The 18,732-nt window shown below is 37.4% G+C and overlaps 1 protein-coding gene across 5 annotated transcripts in view; it reads left to right on the forward strand.

The window, feature by feature from the left end:
* CFAP47 (cilia and flagella associated protein 47) overlaps positions 1–18,732 on the forward strand; it is a 274,906-nt gene that overhangs the window by 188,500 nt on the left and 67,674 nt on the right. For 4 of the 5 annotated variants that reach the window (XM_026791865.2, XM_074534560.1, XM_074534558.1 and 1 more), the window contains 3 exons: positions 1,528–1,632; positions 3,206–3,362; positions 10,839–10,934. In XM_026791865.2, coding sequence (XP_026647666.2) covers positions 1,528–1,632; positions 3,206–3,362; positions 10,839–10,934 — 358 coding nt within the window. Of the gene's footprint in view, positions 1–1,527; positions 1,633–3,205; positions 3,363–10,838; positions 10,935–18,732 lie in introns of those variants that run through there. The other variant, XR_012578854.1, reaches the window with a different exon arrangement.

An 18,732-nucleotide genomic window follows, 5' to 3' on the forward strand; every position in this document is an offset into this window, starting at 1 on the left:
TCAAGGCACACCAACATCCCTGTCCCTCATTGAGCTGGTACTGCTGACTAAAGATTTTTAGCTTTTTATATATTTTCCTATATTTGTGGCTTTGGAGACTGCTGATACATGCTTGTTGCTTCTAGTACTTTTTCTATCCTTTTATCCCTACATTTTAGAACAATAAACTAACCTTCTAACACATTCCTGAAATACTGTTTAGTCTTATTTTCAAGAAGAGAACCTACAACAAGGACGTTTTGTTTTCCAACCAGAAAGACTTGTGTCTCTCTTGTGTCTGAGAAGACACAAGAAATGGGTCAAAGAAGCCCCTGGACTAATTCCAATGGGGCAGTATCTGGGGTAAAATTACCTAAGCAATTGGGGTTCATCCATCCCAACAGAGACTGGATGAGATCAATGTCCCAGGACAGTGCCCCTATGAGGGGGCTGGGGATGGGCCAGGCCTTGTTTAGTGGGGCTACAGTGACTCCAGACCCCCCAGCCTGGCTGAGCTGTCAATCAATCAATCAATCAATCAATCACACACTGGTGCGGTGCTCACCCAGCCTCTGACTGGCAGAGTTATCCATCAATCACACACTGGGATGGTGCTAATTGGATCCTGATTGGCCAAGTGACTGGAAGGCCCACCTGGGGGCGGGCCAGTGAAAGCCATGGAGCTTAAAAGATGGTGCACGCGTGCATAGTGCTTTTTGCTGGGTTTCTAGAGTTGGTAGTTTTATTTGTGTTTTGTCAGTTCCAGCTGTTGTAGGGTGTTGCCTTGACTTTCATTTATTGCAAATTATATTCATTTTATGAAACACAGGTTAACTGCTCATGATATCAATCACCTTTTTATCTCTTCTTACGTGCAAGTGTTATTTATACATATATAATAAAAAACTAATACCTGTTTTTTTTTAAAGAAATAGTCGTAGTGATTGTGTATTCAGTGATTCTGGCTGATCACACTCTAAAAGCATTGGCATTTTTCTTTTTCATAATTCAATTCATTTCCTACTTATCTGCTTCTTGAAAACAGATGTTAATCCGTTGGTAGTCAGCTCCTCTGCTTTTGCCTATGCAATTGAGTCTTAAGTAGAATACTTGAGGTGAAGAGAAAACCTGCGACATTATTTAGTGTTGGTTTTGCTAAAGGTAAGCAGAAGAGAGACAAAGCACTGGTTTATTGAAACCTGGCATGTATTTCCTTTCTGAGGCAGTTTGCGTCCGTGGGGGTCACTGTGATAACCCTTCAGTGCCATCACACCACAGTGCTGTTGGAATGGCGTTTGAGAGCTGCTGCCTGTGTCCTTGGAGCAGTTGTAGCCCCAGCCCTGGAGCTGCAGGGCAGTGGATGTGCAGGGACTGCCCCTGGCATTTTTTGCTGCAGTAACTCACTGGCTGAGAGGGGGGAATGTGTGGAACACATTAATCACATACGCATCAGCACTGTTGGTACAATGCACAAAACAGAGACTCAAAAAAATTGATTTCCTCTCTCTTACCCGTCCTTTCTTTTGCTTCTTTCTTGTGTTTGTACAGCTGGCTATCCCTCCTCATTCCACCAGTCAGCTGCCTGTGAGATTCTGTCCCTCTGCCCTTGGAAGGCGCAACCACAAGGCAACAATAACCTTAAAATGCCCGCAGGTATGATAATGTGCTTGTCCCACAACACTTGGGATTCAGATAAGGTGCTATTTGTGATAGGCAAGAAAGTAAAAGATTCATCCTGTAGGTCAAGATGAGCTTTAGTGACTGGATGCATAATGAAAGAGCAAACGTGAAGATGGTAAAAACTTATAATTTGTTTTATCCTTAGTTTTACACAGAAATTGTTCTGTTTACAGTATTAAAATGTGGCATAATGGCCTAGGAGCTAGAACAGGTAATGAATAATTTCAGTTTGCTCAGTAGTGAGTTCTGCTAGTTTTAACACTTGAAGACTGGCACTTCTTAGGAATGTCACCTCTAAAATTAAATTTCTTGGTGTTTTTCCCAACCTCGCCAAAATTAAATTGTTTCATTTTTTTATCCAATCTGAATTTTAGAAAATCACATACTTGATAAAGTGAATTCTTCCATTCATTTTATCTGAAAATGTTTTTTACTTTGAACACCATAAAATTGTTGACTTCTTTTTTTTCTGTGAATTTTCCTGAAGCTGAATGAGAAACTAGTAAATACAGAGACATGAGTCATCAACATGACCTACTAAGTGTTATTAAACTACAGCTGGAATAAAAAAGAAAAACTGATACTATAATGTAAATGGTAATATTTTATCATGCAAGATGTGGTTAAATGAAGCCTTTGCTTTCTGTGCAATTTCCTCTCTGTATTTTTTTTTGAGTTTCAGATATCCTAAAACACTGCTGACCTGTGAATTATTCCAGTTGAGTGCTACCAGCAGTTTTCAGTAGTGTTTTAAGCAATACTAAAAAGCAAATATTCTTTTATATGAAGAGAACAAATAACTTGAAGGAAGTCATGTGGCAATTTTTTGTCTTGAAAGAGTATGTTGAAAAGACAGGTTATTTGCAGGTGGTGTTGGCACACCATTTATTTTCAGAATCTCTCTTAAATATTTAGTAAGGATTAAAAACAAGGAGACAGCAATTCTAATATGAATAGTATATATCCAAGGTCAGTTCAAGAGGACACAATGTCCTTCTCTGAAACTTGATGGTCCACAGAAATTTTAGATCTACTATTTCTTTCCAATATCCTTGATTTTTTTGTGTCTAAAGGTTAATGTTCATTATTGTCTTTGGAGTAACATTTTTAGCTTGTTGTGTGATTCTACTGCTGTCCCATCAAAGAATTATTTTCTTTCTTCCTTTGTCTTCTGGAGAGAACTTCTCACTTTGTCTGCTTTCAGGTTTTAATATATGTGCTTTGAATTCTGCTTTTGCAGCTACCTACATCTTTCCGTTCCCTAGACTGAAAGCTCTGAGCAGCTGGATGGAAGTTAAATATGTGTGCTTGAAGTAGTACAGAAATTAAACACAAAAAGGAGATATGAACATATCCCAGAATGAAAGTATTGATTTCCAGATAGCAATACTTAGAGTAACAACAGCTTGAAGAAAGAAAAATAAAAGCAAAAATTTACGTTCACTTATAGCAGAGACACAGAACAGTGGAAAGAAGTAGGCAAAATACTTTAAAACATCCACCTCTGATTCATCAAATAATAAACAATGGCACGTTCCATTCACAGTTTGGAGAGAGGATATTTCACCTGACGGGGTCTGGAGTTCCTCCTGAGCGCATGGAAACCACCACCACCAGTGCCTGCATTGGAGAGTACTCCTCTGCCATCATATCCTTCAGAAATCCCACAGCTGAGAATGTGGTGGTAGATATCGTGCTGGCAGGTACAGGGATTTGGAATATTTTTTTTTATTTTATTTTTTTTTTTCAGATAAGAAATTTAAACTCCTTGGGTTCGTGAAAGGGATGTGATTAAATTTTACTAATTTTATTTTTTAGCAATAGACTTCTTGTGTATTGTCCACACCCACCCTGAAAACTCTGTAGAGTGTGCTGTGGGAGATAGGGAAGGACACAAACCTGTAACAGCTGTGCACAAAAGACTTCTTAGGTCATGCAGCCTCATGTGGATGTGCAGCTGCTGGCTGGGTGTTCTGCACTGCAGCACTTTGGCAACAGGAAATTCTGGGATGTGTTTTGGTAGCTGTGCCTAAGCCACATAACTAATGCTTGGCTTTTGTTCCTCAATTAACTTTAAATATTTTATATTACTTGATCAGATTCTGCATAACTGAAGGAGTTAGTAAGATAACAAGGGCAAAACATTTTTAAGGTTTTCTTTGGTATTTTTTGTGTTTTTTTTCCTGATGATCTTCCAAGCATGTTTCATCAATATTTTCAAACCTGCTTTAAATTATAATATGAGATCCAGAATTATCAGAGATTGACAAGTAACTGTCCATACTGGGATTTCACAAATGCTGTAGGAACTCAGGCTCTAAATCCCACATTCTCACTGATGAGTAAAATTTACTCAGTCAAAGAGGAAAATTCACTTCAAGTGCATCAGAAGGCTTTAAAAGGTTCTCTGAATCTCTGCCTACTCGAACGTAACATGTAGGTACCATCAGAAAACAGGTGCCAAAGCATGTCCTGACATCTACAAATAACAAAAATTGAAGATAAACCTTCCAGTTTTATTTTCATAAATAAATAAATGTAAGACAAATAGCAACCAAACCATAAGAGAATAGTAAAATCAAGCCTGTTCAAAGGTAAGTTTTAAGCCATGGTTACACACTCAAGCTGGGATTTAGGGTTTGAGACACATAGAATAAGTGAAGAAATGTGAGTTTAAAAAACTGTGGATTTATGTTTTTGGTTGGATTAAACTCACACTTTTTAATCCTACTTTCTGAATATGAATTAGAAATAAAGAAATACAGCTTTGTCTACATACACAGTTTATATATGGGGGATCTTGGAAATATGTTTACCTAAGAGGTCAGGAGCATCTTGGTCTCATGACTGAACACTCTGTACTTTTGCTGACCAGGATTTTTTGTCAAACCTCAGTGCAGTTTCCTCTGTTTAACTGCTGAAATATTTCCATTTATGACTGGCACAAAAGAGAGGACCATTTGTAAGTGACCAGATCTCTTGTGAATTTGAGTTGAAGTTCTCTTCTGGAAAACATTGAAACAAGCAGCAGCATGCAAAATATTCAGTGCCTACAGGCCAAGTGAATCATGGCTGGGATCTTGGGGACTTTACCAGAGTTCAGGTGCTGAGCAGGATAGCTGGCAGAGAAGTGGGGTGCCTGGAATTGAGAGACAGAATCTTGTCCAGATTCCTACTTATCTGGCATCTGGGTGTCCTTAAGTGACAGGGAGCACCGCACACTGGCTCTGCACACGGAGACAGGGCAGCTGTTGCAGCAGGTGGCATTCAGTGCATGTACACAAGGCTCCAAAGTGCTTCTCAGAGTCAGAAAGGGTAAATTTTGACTGCACACCACAGGAGCTGCTTTTGGGCACTCATTCTGATTGTGCAGCCATTGCTTGTGTAATCCAGATGGAAGCTGGGAGGGTGGAAGCTGCAGCTCTGGTCTGAGGCAGTCAGGAGTTGCAGGGGCATCTCCCTGGCACTGCAGTGTGAATGGCAGGAATCTCACCAGCTGGATGAATGCTGTGGTGATGTGTCGGATCTCAAGATCTCAGTCCTGAGATGCTGAGCCTCCGAGACCCTGGGGGGGGGGCGCTCGGGACTCCTGGAATGTTGCCAGAAGTGTCTGGTGGCTGGACTTTGGTCCTGCACAGAAGACGACAAGGATGAGGGCTTCACCGGGTGAATGGTGAAGGGATTAGTTAATTAGAGAGTGAGATACAGGGTTTAGGATTTATGTACAGGGGGGTTTAGAGGAGTAAGATGGAGGAATTGGGGTGTGTCCTGCCCTCCTTCTTCTTCCTCCTCTCCTCCATCTTCTTTGGCCACGGTGGCACCTTTGGATTGGTTAATACTGAGAGTGCACCGAGTTATAAGAATAGATGGTATTGGGGAAAAATGATAAATATTGTATACGTCACAATGGGTATAAAGATACGTGGCTGCCCGGGAGGGGAGAGACAGTGTGCCCATGGCTGACTGCTGAGCAGATCTTTGTTAGGCTGAAAGAACATCTTTTAGATAAACAATTAATAAACATAAAACCAGAAAGAAGAACTGAAGCCTCTTCTCGTCCTTCGACACGCGGGCTGCCCCAAGGCCACCCCCGGGCCTTCCAGGCCCCTCAAACAGCCGAGATAAACCGGACAGTGATGAGCTTCCTGTTTGGAGAGGGAAATGGGCAGCCTGTAGGGAGTGACAGGCTGTGGACTCAGACCAGCTGGAGGTATTCATATCCACAAATCCAGGTGAAATTCACAATGTAATAAAACATTTGGCCAATGTGATTGTGAGACTGTTGTTTTTTATGAAAGTTCATGTTGATCAGGAGATTTTTCTGTTGACTGGGAAAAGGCTTTGTTGTTTCTTCCTTTGAAAAGGAAGACTGGAGGAGCAGTAGGATTATCAGCCTCACCTGAGCCCCTGGTTGGGTCATTGGACACTGCTTTTGCAGTGTAGCCCATGATTTGCACATTTCTCTTACAGTCCATGTGCAAGCCCATGAAGGTCGAGAAGGTAATCAGGAGTAGTCAAATGGATTTCTTAAGTGCAAATCATGATTGACAAATGTGATTGCCTTCTGTATGGAAATGATTGATTATGCAAATAAAGGAGGAGCAGTGAATGTAATATACTATGATTTAGTAAGACTTTGTCATTGTGTCCTGTAACATTCCTGTTTGGAAGCAGAGGAAGTCTAGGCCTGATTAACAGACTGCTGAGTGGATTGGAAGCTTGGCTGAACTGTTGGTCTCAGATGATGGTGATCAACATCTTGGCATTCAGCTGCTGGCTGTTAGTGATCATTGCACCCCAGGGGTCAGCCTTGGGGCCCATTTATTCAAGACCTTTATTAAAGACGTGGATGATGATAGAGATTGCAATGTAAATTAGGGATGGGAACTGACATGATGGATGATAGAGCTTCAGTGCAGAGGTACCTTGATAAATTGTTGGTGTACCTCAGTTTTGAATTGCTTTGTTCATCAGCACATCATTCCTGGGACAGCTGAAGACAAAGTGAACTTTTGCATTATTAGTAATGCAATTTTCATGCTAAAATGTTAACCCTCTGTAGTTTTCCCTCACTCCATCTACCCTGTGTGCTTATCTTAGCCCACACTGAGTGAAATACAAGTGCTGTGAATTATTAGCTGTGTAATCCACCCTATTTGACCAGGAAATAACTGATTATATGAACTTTTGAAGTGTAGGAGTGTATTTAATCTGTGGTATAAAGATTCCTATTGCATCTCATAATTTCAGGATGCTTTATTCTAGTGGAAAGTGCAAGCTGGGATTCTGATTTGTAGAACAACAAGAGCAATTCAGAGATGCAAACTGCTTGTCTTATTGAGAATAAATCTAGTGCCAGACAGCTCAGTTAAGTATTCCATTACTTTGAGGTATAATTTGTAAGAATACTAATCCAGTGTGCTGTTCACAAAATAGTGGAGAAGAATAATAAACTTACCTGTGATGCAACTTAATCAGAAAAAATATTTACAGAGCTTAAATATTGTAACTAAAGTGTAGTAGATTGTGAAATTTTGAGAAGCAAGAGAAACTGCATTGTTTAATTGTTTTAGTGATAACAGTAATCCCTCTAGCTGTTGAGCATGAACTTGTCCCAGGGAGTTGTTCAGAAATAGTGACAGAGACAGAAGTATCTGGCTTAGACAGCGAAGGACTAGTGTTTATTTTTATGCATCAGAAGTTTTCAGTCTTCATTCTTCTTTACCCATCAGTAAACCTGACATCATGATGATCTGATGTTTCTGTGATCTTTGGTTGTCTTTGAAAAAATAAATTATATACTGCAGTCTTTATGAAAGGATAATTATACCTGTCCTTTAAAGTCTGTCCTGAATTTTTAAATCAGATTATTGTAATGTTAATTTTCTAATTCAGTTGTTCTTGGTGACCTGTACGTAAAGTTTGCTTTGTTTTAATTACAACAATATAGTTGATTTATGCACTCAAGATGTATTTAGATATTGTTCATTCTATGATTTGCTTGGTATAGGAATACTTAACCAGAATTCTTATTTCCTTCTTTCCAGAGGAAGAGAAATCTAGTCTTATAAGCAAACTTTTGGATGCACAAGTTCAGTTTAGCATTCCTGGCCTTTACATATCCTGAGAACTGTGTCAGGGTAACTGCTGGTGTTAGTGGAGGTCAGAAAGAGGGTGGAATGGGGAAATCAACAGAAGGCAGCAACTCAGAAATGAGAGTGACATTCCTGACTGGTTGTGATCTTTAGAAATTGTCTTTTAGACCATGTGCCCCTTTTTATGAGAATTCAGCATGTCAACATTGAAAATAGGGCATCTTGATTAAGGTGTAACAGCAATAGGCATCAACATTTATAGATTTACTTCACGCTTTAAAGAAAATTACACAAGTTATCACTCTTATTTTCAAGTAACATTCCACAGGCAGTTTCTGCCCTATATAGATGTGAAATTATGTTTAAAACTGCAGAGTTCAGGAATTAAAATAGACGTTAATTGGGAATTGTCCTATCTGGACCATTTCTGAAGCTTTCATTTGCATTTCTGAGGCTTTGTCAAACCCAAGAGCATTATTCCTCAGAAATGTTTCTTTCTGTGGATTTTGACTGCTGTTGTAGCACAAACAGTCCTCTAGTTGGGATAATTATAGAGCAAGTAAAACTACTAATACTGCCACCCTGGACCTCTTTAAACTAGGTATTTTCTTACTGAATTTAATACCAATAAGTTTTCTTCCCAGGATTTAGACCCTTCAGTGCTTAAATGTGCAGCTCTATTTCACATTGGCATTCACAGCTACATTAAGAGTAGTCATGTAAGTAATGTTTATGTAACAGCAGGTGATTTTCCCCAAAATGAGCCTGTGACCAGAACTACAGAGTATGCAAACTCTTCTCTCAGATGGTTTAGCAACCTGCACTAGTTCAGCTCTTTCAGGTTGAATGATATTGTTTTTCTCTAAATATCACTGTATAGTTTTTCTACTAAGAGGTTTTTTGGAAGCAACAAAACCAATATAAATAATTGAAATTACTAAAATCTCCAGTGTAAACCAAAGCCCATGGAGTTAACCTGTATAAGAATTATCCTTAAGTATTTGTTAATACCTTAATGCTTTATTTCAGTCAGTGTGGACAATTTATTTCATATTTTCCGTGGTCACAATGTATAGTTCAAGAAAAAAATTGCAACAGATTTTATAGAGGATATTCATTTCAGAGTTTGAAGGGCTCAAAGAACAGATTAAAGCTACAGCAGTAATTAGGAATTGGATAAGGGAGGTGAATTGGTTCCTCTGGAATCTAGTGCTACCTGCTGTAGTAAAACTGATATCTGTGGCAGTGTATAAGATTGCTTATTAAAACTTTTCCTATGTCCAAGATAAGGCTGCATTCACAGTGAGTTGGCTGTGTCATTTCCCATTTAAAGACTTCCAAACTGGAATTGCAACTTTTTAAATGTATTTGCAAAATATTTTCAGACTACTTTCTGGGACTTGATGCAATTGAACTAAATCAAAGACAAGTCGGCTACTTGGTCATTTTTCCTTCAGACAAAATATATTAGACTAAGTATTACTGCATATATATATATATATATATATATATATATATATATATATATGGTGGAGTGAAATATTAAAGGTGTGAAGAAATAATATTTTTAGTCATCTAGTCAATTTAGAATACAAGTGCTAACATCACTTTGTGCTGATTCTAACATAATTGAAATCATTATTTTAGCTGCCAATTAAAAAAGATAGCGTGCAATGTATAAACGCAGCTCTGAACTGATAAATGCAATTTTGAAGCATTATGAAGAATAACCTAGTGCTTTTAATTTCATACAGTAAAACTATATAAACTATATATTTGAGATAAAAAAAAGATCTTGAGATTAGTTAGCTAATTGTGTGAAAATTACTTTTTAGCTGAATGTGTAGGAAGATATAAAATAAAAAAAAAACCGTATCTTTTAAAGCTTGCAAAAATCTTCTAGTAGGGGAAATTTAGAGTATTCAGCTTATTAACATCCTGTAAAAAAGGATAGAAAATGATTCTTACAGAATAATCAGCATTAGAGAGGAAGATTTCACTATAGCCATGTTTTTGCCACTGTAGTATCTCAGGTCAGGAAAGAAGATGATACAGTTATTTTATTAATATGCTGAAATTAGTGTGTTGGCTTTTCTTATGCACCCATCATTTAATATTTGGCAAGCGCCTTTCAATTCTTTTTTTTTATTTCCTCACAGTTTGTAAATCTTACTTTGAGCTTCTAAGCTGGTTTCTGAAACCTGAAACCTTGTTCTTGAGATGAAATAATTTTGGGGTTGTTTCTCTTCTTCCAAGAGCCAAGAATGATAGTCCCAAGAGAGCTATCCTCTGCCTTCCTGAATGTCTTTGATTGTTATTCTGCTTCTTAAAGCTATTTTAACTTTGTTCCATAACCCCAACAGTGTTCCTTGGCTGTTGGATGAGTCCTGTGTATCCCATTTTCCTTTCAGAAGTTCATAATTTAGTTTTACCACACTTTAATATGACGTTATACAGATATGGTCAATCTGTTGGTCTGAGGTTTTTGGAGTTAGCTGCTGGACATGTTTCCTGCAAGGAATTGCCTTTGATTCCAATACCTGTTTATAAAATTGGACTTCAAACTAGTTTTTCTTATCTCATTTTATCTCAGCATTGTCATGGATCAGAGAAACCATCTAAATAGCCTAAATCCTGTGTCTTTATGAAGGAATCCAGTAACTTGCCATCAAGAAAGTAATTCTTATCTGCAGCTGTGTCTGCACTGCTGGTCCTGAACTTGTGTCTCTTATATTTCGTGTCACCATTGCCTTCCATTTCTACTTCATTTTTTAATTTAGAAAACAGTTTATTTTGTAATCTCTAATTGTTATTTAACTGAAAACATTTTAAAATTTGTGTTTGTTGATGCTGTTTTATTTAATTTTAATTTTATTTAAAAAGATATCCATATTGTATCTATACATCACAATGAGGAAAATACTGAGAGAAACTTTAAGAGAGCAGGAAAAAAGGGGTCATATGCTCCCATTCAAGGATGTATTTTATAAAACCTATAGGTGAAGCTGTTTTACTGGGGAAATTGTTCCATCAATTTTGAATTCTGAATGTGTTTCCACAAATAATCTTTTAATTTTCTTTTAGATCAGGGGTTGTTGAATGAGCATCTGAGTGCATCTGTCCTGTCCCAGGCCACCTGTGAAGAATCTGTTTTTCATCTTCTGGTTAAACAACCACAAGGTATGGAGCTTCTTAACCCTTAATATATATTTAAACTATTATTTTTTCTTATTTTATCAACTTGACCTGCAACAAGTCACAGTTTCATAGAACATGAAGTACCAGAGTGGAAAAACATGTAATTTCTAAGAAAATTATTTTGAAAATAAAATTTTTGTAGTTTGAAGGATCGGTTAAGAAAAAGAAGAGGAAATAAAATCCAAAAATCAGAGTTGGATGATTGTAACTGCTTTTAATGTTTACCAAATAAACAGAAAACAAAAAATAAAATTATTTAATTTTAAATGCACTTACGTTTCTCTTCAGCCTTTTCAGTCCCTTTAACTCATTTGTGTTTTGTTCAGGGGAATTGTGTATTGATTTTTGGTTTTTTTTGTTTGTTATTTTCTGAGAGTTTTTTAAGATAATTCTGGTCCACAGTTTCTGGGAAAATTTTCATGGGAAAAACAGTACTTTTCAATTAAAAAGCTATCTGGAAAGAATTAAATTCTTTGTTCATTATCATGAATGAAATTTTAAGTGTCACTTCTGGTCATATAGGATCTGAGATATGAAAGAAACAAATTGCCTTTAGTGCTGTAATGGTACCAAAATTTATTTTTGACTTGTGTATGATAATTGATTTATTTGATTTATCTGATGTTATTATAAGGCTTGGTTTATAACAGAAATTGCATACTGCAATGATTTAAAATTATTCATTGCTGAAGTGCAGAAGATAAGTAGATTTCTGTAGCTATTTTAAATATCTTTCCTAGTAATTATTTCTATTCATTACTTATCACATATGCTTTCTAATTTCAGAACACACAGGTAAATTATTCATATCTTCAATTGTTTACAAAAAAAAAAAAACATTTCTCATATCCCCCACAAATGTGTGAGCATCTGTTTTATGTTAATATAGATATCAGAAAAAGCCATACCATTTCTTGAAGAAAAAGTGTCTATCTCACATTAAAGACCTTGTTTAGAAATATGAAATGAGGATCACTTGTTTACAATTTCATTCAAAAAATTTTGCCATATGCTATGATTTTCCTGTAGATGTACTTGACAGATCTTTATTTTGTAAAGGATATTGCAGACATTACATTTCCCAGCAAAGAACTATTTTTGTTTTCCCTTCTGGAAGCTTGCTATGCCTCAAAACATTTCTAGGGATTATAGAAAGAAGGATTTGGAAGAACAAGAGGTGTAAGAATTGATCTGCATATCATATCATTTTTATATATATAAATTGCTTGTTGTTTCAGCAGCCAAGCCCCAGGCAGCCACTCACTCACTCACTCCCCCACCAGAAGGATCAGGGAGAGAACTGGAAGGGTAAAAGGTGGAAAACTCGTGGGCTGAGATAAAAACAGTTTGATATGGAAATTAAAAGCCGCACAAGCAAAGCAAAGGAAACCAAGGAATTAATTCACTGCTTCCCAAGGGCAGGCAGGGGTTCTGCCATCTCCAGGACCCCATCACAGCTAACAGTGACTTGGGCAGACAAACCCCATCACTCCAAACATCCCCCCTTGCTCCTCCTTTCAGTGACTTCACACTCTGATCCATGATGTCCCAGGGTTTGAATATCCCTTTGGTCACTTTGGGTCACCTGTCCTGTCCACTTTGTGTCTCCTCCCAGCCTCCCATGCACACCAGGCTCCTCACAAGTGTGGCAGCAGGAAAAGCAGAAAAGGCCTTGGATCTGTGTAAACCCTGCTCAGCAGTAACAAAAACTTCCCTATATTATCATCACTGTGTTCAGCACAAATCCAAAACACTGCCCCATACCAGCCACTGAGAAGAAAATTAACCCTACCCCAGCCAAAACCAGCACATTTTACACAGACAAATAAAAAAGATGTAACTTTTGCCATGTTCTTACATATATTTTTTTCCACAGAAGCAGTGAGGAACTGTCCAAAACAATCTAGTTCATGTACACAGTAAAACTGAAAGTGTAATCCCTTCACAAATATAAGAAATATAAGAACAGTGAAGCAATCATTAAAAGTTGTACTTTTTCCTCATCCTCATTTCCTTTATGTCTGAAATATCTTAGTGATGTGATCAGTAGATGAAGATCAGATTAGGTGCAGGTGTTACTGCTTACCCTTATTTCCTATAAAAAAGAAACAATACTTTGAAAATGTGTTGTTGAAAATATTCTTGATGGATTTGCTGGAATATGACTGCTAGATCATTTTATGAGAAAAATTCATGCTTATGGAAAAACTGTGCTTGTTGCTAATTAATTACTTGTTTTTCCCTCGCTCCCTCTAAAAGCTGGGTGTAGAAATTCAGAGATACTGAGATAGTCTGAGATCTAGGAGACATTTTTTCATCCAGAAATTTCACAAGAAATCCAAAATGCTAGCCCTGCTTTAAAATTGGTACTCAGAGCAGAGTATCCTTTTTCCCTGCCCCGCCTTCCCAGTGACACAAACTCTGTCACTTCACCCAGAGTGAAGGTTTGATCTCATTTTGCATTCAACCTCCAGTCATCACATTTTGTGGCTTGGCTGCTGCTCTTGGTGATCAATAAGCTTCTCTGTTGTAACCACTTGGTGCAGCACCAAACAGGAGCAGTGAACAGGACAGTTGGCTGAACATGGTTTTTACATATCTCTCTCCATATTTCAGCACAAGTTCTGTATTTAAAACTTCTATAATTTAAGCTGCCGTGTCACCTGTATCATGTTAATCTCTTTCGCCATGGAGAACTCCTTCATTTTTCCTTCTAACTTTGGTTTTGTGTAAAATATATGTATTTGTTGACTTTGCCAACCACTTAGGAAGGAAAGATGAAATATATTTGATAAATGTATTTAATGTGAGACATTTTCCAAAAAGCTGCCTGCAGAGTAAAACCAGTTGATGGCAATCAAATTTGAGATACTAAAATTCTGTGTATGCTCTTTGGAAGCATGTTACTATTACAGTTTCATATTTTATTCAATATTCTTTGAGAAAACATTTTAGCATACTTTTAATGTCATGTACAGTCCACTGTCATTACAAATAATTTGGCTTTTAAACTACTTTCACCTAAGAAATGGCATAAATTTTGTTCAGGTCCTCAGGCCATTTCTCTAAAAATACTAGATTTCAAGATTTTCTTCTTGAATCCTATACTTATTTGCATCTGCTTTTTCCTTCCAGTGATTTTGCATGCACAGTCTGTTTTTTCTTATTATTGCTTTCAAAGACTGAAAAAACAACAAAACTAACATACTTGGTTGTCCTGGTTGTCCTTAGTTCCTCTCTGTTTCTTTTATAATGCCTTCATTATCTCAAAATGACTTGAAGAGCCAGAGAAAATGAAAAAAAGATAAAGAGCTGTGAGAAATGTTTCTTCATTCTACCAGACTATTTTGAAAACACGTTGAGAAATACAGTTTGCTTTCCTCTTCTATATTTTAACTGCATTTTGTGACCAAGGTTTGGTCCCTCACCACGAGCAGAAGTAATTTTACACTTTATAAGTTCCATCACAGGTTCTGTTGAAGGCCACCATCAGTGGCTCCATCTGATGGTGTTCCTCCACCTGTGGGTATATTCAGTTCTGAGGACTGCAGATCATCTTTTCTTACTAATCTACTGTCTGTAATTTTTGGAAAAGTTCATAGTTTGCTAGATCAGGCTGCCATTAACATCTCAATTTTTTCTCATACCTTACTAGTACTTTTCAAAATGCTGCTGCCTTGGTGGTGTCAGGGCTGGTTTTGTGGGAGGCTCCAGGATTAACTCCAGGGTCAATTCTGTGCACAAAGTCAGGCTTAACTTCAGTTCTGTTATTTTACTGAGTATTGAACAGAGGCTGGCTGGTTGCAGACTGCATCTAGATGGGGAATCACTGGCTGTTGGATTAGTATAAAATTTATGGTCCGTGTGTCCTCAGTCTGTCAGAAAAAGGTTTACTGACAGGCTGTATCCTGTTTTGGATTGGTGATTGTCCCTCCCTGGCGGTTGGACGTGCCATGGAATTGGTGGTCACTTAACCAGGAGTTTCCTGAGAATATTTTAATGCTGTCTTCACTGGATTTGTCCTCTGAGTGAGATACCTACCTGTCCTCTTCCTTAGAGTATGAGATTCCTTCCTCCTGGGACCACTTTTGGTGTGAACATCTTTTGCAAGCAGGATTTGTGTTATTTCAGAATATACAGGTTTGTTTTATGGTGTGCTACATGCAGTAGACAACCAGGACTGACACACTGCTAGGGTAGGTATTACCATGGTCAATATTCCCAGTGAGACATGGGATGTATCTTTGCTGCCCAGGTTGTCACTAGTCAGTTGAGGCCAGGTCAGCCTTTGTCTTGCAGTGGGTTCATCCATGATGTTGCTGGGTTGCCATCTTCTGATTCTTTGGGTTTTTTACCATAGATTTTTTTATAGCTTTTCACTTCAGAACTTTTTTACTGAATCCTTGAGTTATTTCTTAGCTATTTTCTCACACCTTATGACTTTTCTCAGTAGAATCAATCCAAAGTAGTGGTGCTCTGCTGTACCCAGTTAGACTCTGTGTCACTGACAGCTGAACTGCTACTCAGACTATTACATGTGCTTTTGAAGAAATTGCTGTTTATGCTCCCCACAAAATAGCTTTCTTGAAGCTATTTTATTGTGTCTGTGCAAGACACAATGATTTCCCTTCCTGGCCCCATTTGAGTGTCTGTCTGAATGTCTGTTCCTTGTTTAAACCTCCAGCTGGCATTTTCCCTTGTTCATTTTTCTCTGATGTACTATCATGGTACCTGGAAGCTTCTACAGATGTAGATTTGTTTTGTGAAGTTTCCAGCAGAAAGGAAGGTGTGAGATCCCTGCCTAATCCATGCACATGAATTTTCCTGATTGCTGAATCAGCCTGGCTTGCCTCTCCCCTGTGAAACCATTCTGAAAGAGGTGTGTCCCATGTTACAGCTGACAGAGAAACAGGGTGTCATTCCTCAGTCCTGGGATGTGACAGCACAAATTATGTGGTCCAAGCCACATTATCTCTAGAGAGATGTGTGATAAAATCAATGAGGTGAAGCTGGTGGCGTTCCTGAGTGCTGATTGTCTCTGCTGTGAGCAAGGAAAACCTTAGAGAGCTCTCTAAAGCCACAGCACACCTGAGGCTGCCCTCACATAGGGAAAATTAGTAAAGAAATGTTTGTGCCATGTTTTAAGGCACTCATGCCTTCTAGTATAAAGAAGGACAAAGCTTAAAGATTTTTCTTTGTACTTCTCTGCAATCTCTTCAGGCCATACATACTTTATACATATTTTTTTGGCCTTTTATATGCCCTCTTTTTACCTTTGAATTTCACTTTCTTTATGGATTATATGCTGTAGACAAATCTTTATATTTGTTTGCCAGGAATCCATTCTAGTGAAATAAGTTAAGGAAGTGAAAGGCAGCATAGTAACAATAAGTAAAAATTCTCAGTTACTGTTCTCTTAAAAACAATCCTGTGAGTTGAAGGAGTAGAACAACACATTCCCTTGACTGGGTAAGGAAATGATTTCTCTATTTCAGCATGCTCTTCTGATGTTGCAAAAGAAGAGAAAAAAGATATTCAGGATACAAATAAAAGAAGGGAAGATTTCAGAAAGCCAGATTTTGCATAGTCTCACGTAGATGCATGGAAGACTTCCCAGTGGATTTATCATGAAAAACAGATTTTCAGGCTATAATTGCCTCACAGATTTTAGCTAGGCCATGCAGTAGTTTTCCTTCAGAATATCATGATTTGTTACTGAACATCCAGAGTACAGTACTTCAGAGCATTTAAACTATGCAAATCACCCCAGGGGAGGCTGTTATTTCACATTATCTTGGCCTATTTCTCTATTTAAAAATATCTGTTCTGTTGTATAACTTGATAAGAAGTTATCTTCTTCAATTTCAATATAACTAGAAAATGAAAAGATTTCATTTTGACTAATTTTGACTTTGAATAGCATATTGCTGGTAATCTATTTGATAACAGGTGTTGATGGACAAGATGGAGTCAGGGTGTGCCCTTGAATAAGACAGAACTGCTTAATTCCTCCCCTCTTCCTGATTCTTGATTCTAGCCTTCACCTGTTTAGGTCATAAACCCTGGGAAAACTCCAGAGATACAGATTTGTTTCAATCTGTAAATTACTCAGTAAATCTATGTCTAGCTCTAAATTTGCTATAAAAAATTATCTGCACCAATCTTTTTTTTCCAGCAGCACATGCACAGTGGGGAAGTTACCAGCAGTATCGATCAGTTGTTTCTTGAGAGAATTAAGAGTTTGATTTTCTGCAAATCTGTTTTATTTCCATTTTCCCAATTCTCCTCTGCTCTGGGAACAATGACATCTCTGTCTCTCATTAATTCATCTGTGCAAGATGCTTTCACATCCATGCTGGACCCCAAACATTCAGTGAGGAGCAGGTTTCCCTCCTGCCCTAAACCATCTATTTTGCTGACTGAGACCTAAAATTGTTGATTTTTCTGTAGCTTTTCTTCATTTCTTCATTTGTGTTTCTGAGTTGACTTTGCTTGTTTATCCAGCTGTTGAGTTCTGAGAAATGTTGAAGGTATGTTGGAAATGCTTGTCTAACCTTGCTGAGAGAGGATAAAAGACTAAAAATGAAAGAAACAACAAAAAAACTCACCCCATCCTACTGGCATTGGTACTAATAGAAAAAATGTATGGAAATTTTGAAAATTACAGATTTTTTTTTCTTATAGAGGTTGAGAACAATTACAGAATTCTTGAAGATACTCCCTTAACATTTTAAAATGAGGAGGTGGGGTATCTGTGGGAAAGAAATTGAACCTTTTCTGTAAGAACATTTGGAGATGGAAGATCATGATAAAATTTTAAGTTTCTCAAAAGTAGGTCTGAGAGTTTGAGAGAAATAAGAGCTACTTGGCTTTTTTATCTGTTTGTTTAATTACTGTACACTTTCCATGAGAGAAGCCAATTTAAACTTACCTTATTAAGTAACTGTCCAAGGCACAGGTTTTATTTTAAAACATAAATGCTAGAAGGCATTATTGACATTGACCTTTCAACTTTGAAGTTTTATGCCTTAAAAGTGTTTTGTAATTACACTGTTGAACTAATGTTCTTTTTCATATACTGTTTTTCTAGAACATTTTTTGTCAGATGTTTTCATTGATTATTTTTTTCTTTTGATCAGTGAAGAATGGGTGTCAAGTATAAGACAGAAGCTAAGAGAAAGTAAAATTATATATATTACATATATATATATATATATATGTAGTATGCATTCAGTAGTTAAGCAACAATTTTTTATCCACAGTGGTAAGAAAATTCTCAATATAGTGACACACACTTTAAAGTCACGAAACCATTAAGGTTTTTCTTAATCAGAATTTGGTTTGCAGAACATTGTGTACTTCAGCTTGATTTTAAAGGTCTTATTTCCCAAGTGTTAAGCTTTTTACATATCTATGATAGTCCCTGTCCTGACCCTCTTTTTCTCATTCCAAGTAGCTGGAGATGCTTTTAGATATCCAGGCTCCAGTGCAGTGTGAGGAGTCGCTGGGCACAGGTATTTGGAACATGTTTTTGCAAACCCTTGGTACTCTCTCGAAGTCCTGTGAACAACAGGATGTGCTTGGAATCTCTTTTGGAATTCTGTGCAATGAAGCATAGACTCAAGTGTGTTACACAAGAGTGTCTCTTTTTTATCTCATATTTCTGTAAAACCCAGTCACACAAGTCAAATTTATACAATCAGGTCATTCCATAATTGTCCTGCCAAAAATTAACTTGCTTCTACACATTTTCCACAGCTCTATAAATTGTTGTGTCTTC

Source organism: Zonotrichia albicollis, chromosome 2 (assembly GCF_047830755.1).
Source record: "Zonotrichia albicollis isolate bZonAlb1 chromosome 2, bZonAlb1.hap1, whole genome shotgun sequence".
Lineage (NCBI taxonomy): Eukaryota > Metazoa > Chordata > Aves > Passeriformes > Passerellidae > Zonotrichia > Zonotrichia albicollis.